The 5,650-nt window shown below is 37.2% G+C and overlaps 1 protein-coding gene across 1 annotated transcript; it reads right to left on the bottom strand.

Annotated features, from left to right (window-relative positions):
- Window positions 1-3,366: 3,366 nt before the first annotated feature.
- Window positions 3,367-4,030, bottom strand: LOC110941552 (oleosin G). Its single transcript, XM_022183191.2, has one exon. The coding sequence runs from the start codon at window positions 3,998-4,000 to the stop codon at window positions 3,530-3,532; it is 471 nt and encodes a 156-aa protein (XP_022038883.1). The 5' UTR covers window positions 4,001-4,030; the 3' UTR covers window positions 3,367-3,529.
- Window positions 4,031-5,650: the final 1,620 nt, after the last annotated feature.

Below are 5,650 nucleotides of genomic sequence, written 5' to 3'. Positions count from 1 at the left end.
AGATCCTAAGAATCCAAAGAAAGTTTGCAAGTTGAATAAATCCATTTATGGATTGAAACAAGCATCTCGAAGCTGGAATCTTCGTTTTGATCAGAAAATCAAACAATTTGGTTTTATCAAAAACGAAGATGAGCCATGTGTTTACAAGAAGGCAAGTGGGAGTTCTATTACTTTTCTGATCCTGTATGTAGATGACATACTTCTCATTGGAAACGATATCCCAATGCTGCAGGATGTTAAATCCTGGCTTGGTAAATGTTTCTCAATGAAGGATCTTGGAGAAGCTGCTTATATTCTAGGAATAAAGATTTATAGAGATAGATCTAAGCGGCTACTTGGACTTAGTCAAAGTACGTATATCGATAAGGTCATTCGGCGCTTTTCGATGCAAGATTCCAAGAAGGGTCTCTTGCCAATGGCAAGTGGAACCGTACTGAATAGTAATCAGTGTCTCAAATTGGACAAAGATAAAGAGGATATGAAAAAGGTTCCATATGCCTCTGCTATCGGTTCCATCATGTATGCCATGTTATGTACTAGACCGGACGTATCGTTTGCTCTGAGCTTGACTAGCAGATATCAACAGAATCCTGGTAAAAGTCACTGGATTGCTGTGAAAAATATCCTAAAGTACTTAAAAAGAACTAAGGGTATGTTTCTGATATTTGGCGGTTTGGAAGAAGAGCTGAAAGTAAAATGTTATACTGACGCAAGCTTCCAAACGGATCGTGACGATTCACGATCTCAGACAGGCTATGTTTTTACTTTAAATGGTGGTGCTATAACTTGGAAGAGTTCTAAGCAAAGCGTGGTGGCCCAGTCGACCACTGAATCAGAATATATAGCGGCTTCAGAAGCTGCTAAGGAGGCTGTTTGGATGAAAAAGTTCATTGCTGATCTCGAAGTTATACCAAGCATACAGAAGCCTATCGAGATATTTTGCGACAATACAGGTGCAATTGCTCAGGCAAAGGAACCAAGGTCGCATCACAGCACGAAGCATATTCTCAGAAAATTCCACTACATACGGGAAGTTTTGGAAAGAGGAGACATCGTAGTAGAGAAAATTGATACTGATCAGAATCTAGCGGACCCGTTTACTAAGCCTATACCTCAAGTGAAACACGAGAAGCATGCAGATAGTATAGGTCTTAGATATGCTAGACAGTGGGTCTGATTTTGTAATTTAGTAATTTGGTGCATTTTGAACTGTAAACAGTATTTTATGTTTATTTGAATTTAATGGTTGAATGTCTTTTAAACTATTATATCTGTGTTCAAATATTAGTACGTTAAGTATCTATGAATATTGTATTCTAAAATGTCCGTAGTCTATCAGATTCGTGAGAACCAATCTGGTAAAAGACTATTGTGAATTAGATGGTTGATCCATATAATGGATACTCAAAGTGTTGAGAACCATATTCACTGATATGATTAGTTGAATTATATTGGGCGTAACTCGTTTCAAAATGATCTTCATGGATCTTAGTCATAAGACATTTTGAATAGGTACGATCATTGTATCCTTAGACCTGCGGTACATACTAGAACTAACTTAAATGAATGGTTGCTCTTTGATTCTATCTAACGCTGTACGTAACTGGCAGTAATAAGGATAGTTTTGGGAATGATCTGAAGTTTAGTGGGAGTTGTTTGTAACCAAAGGGATCTGTGCTTCTATACTTAGGAGAGGAACACTCTGGCGCCTTTCGTTGGTTTGAACTGGTGTTAAACGCGTGGCCACGCTCGAACTAGTAATAGTTTGATAAACCACTTACAAATCAGGAACGAAATTAGAAATGGTTGAATAATATATGAGAATGAATTCGATCCATGTCTCATTTTCAACAAGTGTTCAATACAGAGGGATAAATGAGTCGATAACCAAGGCTATAGTATTTGCATAACCAAAGGACTGATTAGTGCAAAGAATTAGTTGACATAAATATGTCATACCATGCCGGGGGCAATATGATGCAGCTAGGCATCCACTATTGTCTACATTGAAACTTAATCGGTCAATCGACCAAGTGGGAGATTGTTGGATATAATGTTCAATTGTCGATTATAATTCAATGTTGCCGTCAAGGTACGACCCAAAGAGTTACACTTTGGGCAACGAACATTTAACGGTGTTTTAATCGTTAATCACCGGATCACGAAATAATAAGCGTAATAAAAGAAACGGGTAATTATTTAGAATAATTACGGAGAGCCAGATTAATATTATGATTAATTTGTTAATTATAATTAATATCAGATAATTAAATATGTATATCTATATTGTTAGTTATTAGATAATTAATAATAATAAGGAGAGATATTGTTTAATTATGAGATAGTTATGAAGGAGTTGTGATTAGATTACAATTCTTAATCCTTGTTTTAAAATAAAAGACACATGCATATCTTTTAATAAAAAAAGGACTTTTCATATGTTTCTCCATGACTCTCGATATGGGTTCCTAATTGTTATCATAAGGAATTTCTATTATGTGTATATATATATAGAACTGTTAATTAAAGGCTTTTTCTTTTGAGGCTTCACAAAGAAACGTTTGACCGGAGGAAGCAAGGAAGAAATATTGGCTCTTTATTAATCCCAATATTGAATTCCAAACAGCCCCATTTAATTCACAGTTCTTTATTCTTCGATTACGCAAAAGGTAAGTAGAGCTTTGAACTTTACTTCTTTAGATTATGGTTACGTTTGAAATCATGTCAAACGAACAAATATGATTTCGTGATCAACGATCATCTAGCGAGATCGTTCGTTGAACCAAGGTGTCTTTTTGGATGTCACGATTCTTTATTTTATTTTAACCTATTTTGATTGTAATAAGATCACTGGTGGAATCGGTTTAGAACCAAACCTCGTGTACATGTTTTCCGCTGCGCTCAGTTTGTTTGACAAATTGAGTAAAAATTATTTTCTAAAAGTTACACGAAAATTTCCAACAAAAAGAAGAGATGTAATGACTTGAATAAATCTATTACACATGTTTTTGACTTTATTGATTATCATATTTTATTTTTGTTTCATTTACATTATATAAAATAAAATACGTTACCCACAAAAATTTTAGTCTAAATTCTCCACTTCTACAATGTTTACATACTCAAAATTGTATTGTGATGTTTGGTTTTTAGCAGGATTACGTACTCAAATTGGACATTGATGATCGAGCTAAATACACCATTATTTTAAGTTACGATTTTTTCAAAGTTCACCAATTTTCAACGACAATTCCAAGACCACTCAACAAAAATATTAAACAAAACCACCGTTTCTAGCCATGTCTACTATGATGCCACTATCTATACTAGTGACAACTGTCTAGACTTACCACCAATATTACCCGATGTACAACTCATTATAACATATAAAACCGGAATTTAATTGTTCAAACACTTGGACAAACATTTACACCAACAAAAAAGATTAAAGAAAAACACACACTCCGGTCCACCGGTTCATCAACTTTCCGACCGGTTCACTAACTTTTTGACCGGTTCACCACCACCTTCAAGCACCGGGAGCCGCATCCTTCACCTTACTTTGTAAATACCCTCCATACTCCCTAGCATAATCCTTCATATGACTCGCGGTATCCACGATCCGGCTCCTCGCGTAATCCACCCGGTCGGACCCGACCGGGTGCAACCCTCTAAAATATTTATACAACCACGCCACCGCGGCAACGGTAGCAACACCCGAACCGCAAACCAAGAGAAAACCGGCTACAACTACGAACAAGAGGGTACCAATCGGGACCCATATGGGACTAGTTAGGATGATAACGGGTGTGCAGAAGATGAGGCCCACGAGGGAGACGGTGATAGTGACGCCGGTGAGGAGGAGCAAGATGGCGCCGGAGATGAGGAGGGTCATGATGCCCATGAGTTGGGTTGAGTTAAGTGAGTGGTGGCGGAGGCGGTGGAGGAATGGTGGTGGACGGTGGAGTTGGAGTGGGCCGGCGGTGGTCCGATCGGTCATGGTGAGGGTTTGGTTAGAGAGGGGGGGGGGGGGGGGGGCGGGGGGCGTGAGAGAGAGAGAGATGGAAGGAGAGTTTGATATGGAGTAGGGTTTGGGGGACACGTAAATTGATCACAAAACATGCAAAAGGACACGTGGGTGATATCATATTAGAGGATCCTAGTACACGTGGGGATCAAATGAGATGGTTGGTTGACGTAAACTCTTTATGGTATACTTACAAAATATATTTTCCCTATAAAATGTTATAAAATACCACAATTTTAGTCATAAATCATACTTAAAACTCATAAATAATAGAGTAAAGATCACTAAAACAATATTCAAAGCCTAACAGTCTATAAAAACTTTAAACGCATCATCGTAGAACTATGAATATAAAACACAAAATGATAATCAACATAAAACAAGCTAATGTTAGTCATTCGATAATCAAAACCTTATCATCCAAAACACAACACAACACAAAACCCACAAATATGACGTTTTAGTAATCTTCATTTTATTATTTGTGGGTTTTGAGTGTGTTTTATGGTTGACATCATGGTATTTTATTACTTTTTACACTTTGTAGAAAAAATTGACTTTATAGCCAGCTCCTATCCATATTGATATTGGAAACCTAAACTGTAAAACTTGAGTTAAAATATTGTGACCGACGAAGGTTGAGTGGTAGTGAGTAGTCTCGTAAAATTTTAAATGAAAGGTTATAGGTTCGAGTTTCGTCTCACGTAAATTTTGTTTTGGGTTAAATTAGAGAGTTTTTTTTTGTTATGGGTTTCCTCGTAGGCTTGAAATAGAAGAGTGATCCATTTGTTTGGGTGATTTTGGATGTTAAGGTTGTTAAACATAAATTCAAGGGTAAATTACACTTTTCGTCCTTTATATTTGTAACGGGTTGTAATGGATGACCTTTAACTTCAATAATTACAGTTCCAATTCTTTATTTGGAAAACCGGTTGCATGTTTCGTCCTTTACCCCAAACCATATTAGAAATTTAAGTTAACTATGATCATGTGCTTAGTATGTGAGGGCAATTATGTCCTTTTACCCTTTATTCCTCCCACCTTATAAACCCCTCTTTCACTTTCCTTCCTAAATTAGGGTTCCAAACTTCAAACCTGCAATCCAAGCCCCACCACCACCGTATCCACCACCGCTAATCAACCTACAACCGTCCATCCACCGTCACGGCTGCCAACGACCACCATCCATCACAACCATGGACGACACCTTATAACCTACCCCATCATCAATGAGAGTTATTAAATTCAACCCATCCACCAAAATCTACACCCACCCCATTCACACCTTGAAAGTTATATTATATGCTCTCTTCAATAGAGCATCTTCTCTCTTCCCGTAGCCAGGGACTTTGTGCAAAATCAATAATTTACAAGGTTAAACTAGACAATTTTTTAGGACTATCTAGATGATTCTGATCCTAACAATCTGATGGGTTTTAGATTTTTTAATTTATTAACAAAAAAAGAAGTGGCCAAGAATCATCGATGCACATAAGAATGCAAACTAAATGTTGGTGCATCCGTCTGTCGCCTACGTCTTGTATCGAGTCTTGTTTAGAGTTAGTGAGAATAGGGCACGAAATCCAAGAAATTGGTTTTAGCAGGTGATTCCGCATGAAATGA

Source organism: Helianthus annuus, chromosome 5, assembly GCF_002127325.2.
Source record: "Helianthus annuus cultivar XRQ/B chromosome 5, HanXRQr2.0-SUNRISE, whole genome shotgun sequence".
Classification (NCBI taxonomy): Eukaryota; Viridiplantae; Streptophyta; class Magnoliopsida; order Asterales; family Asteraceae; genus Helianthus; species Helianthus annuus.
The sequence above is the reverse complement of the archived record's forward strand: the minus strand, read 5'-3'. Positions and strand labels throughout refer to the sequence as shown.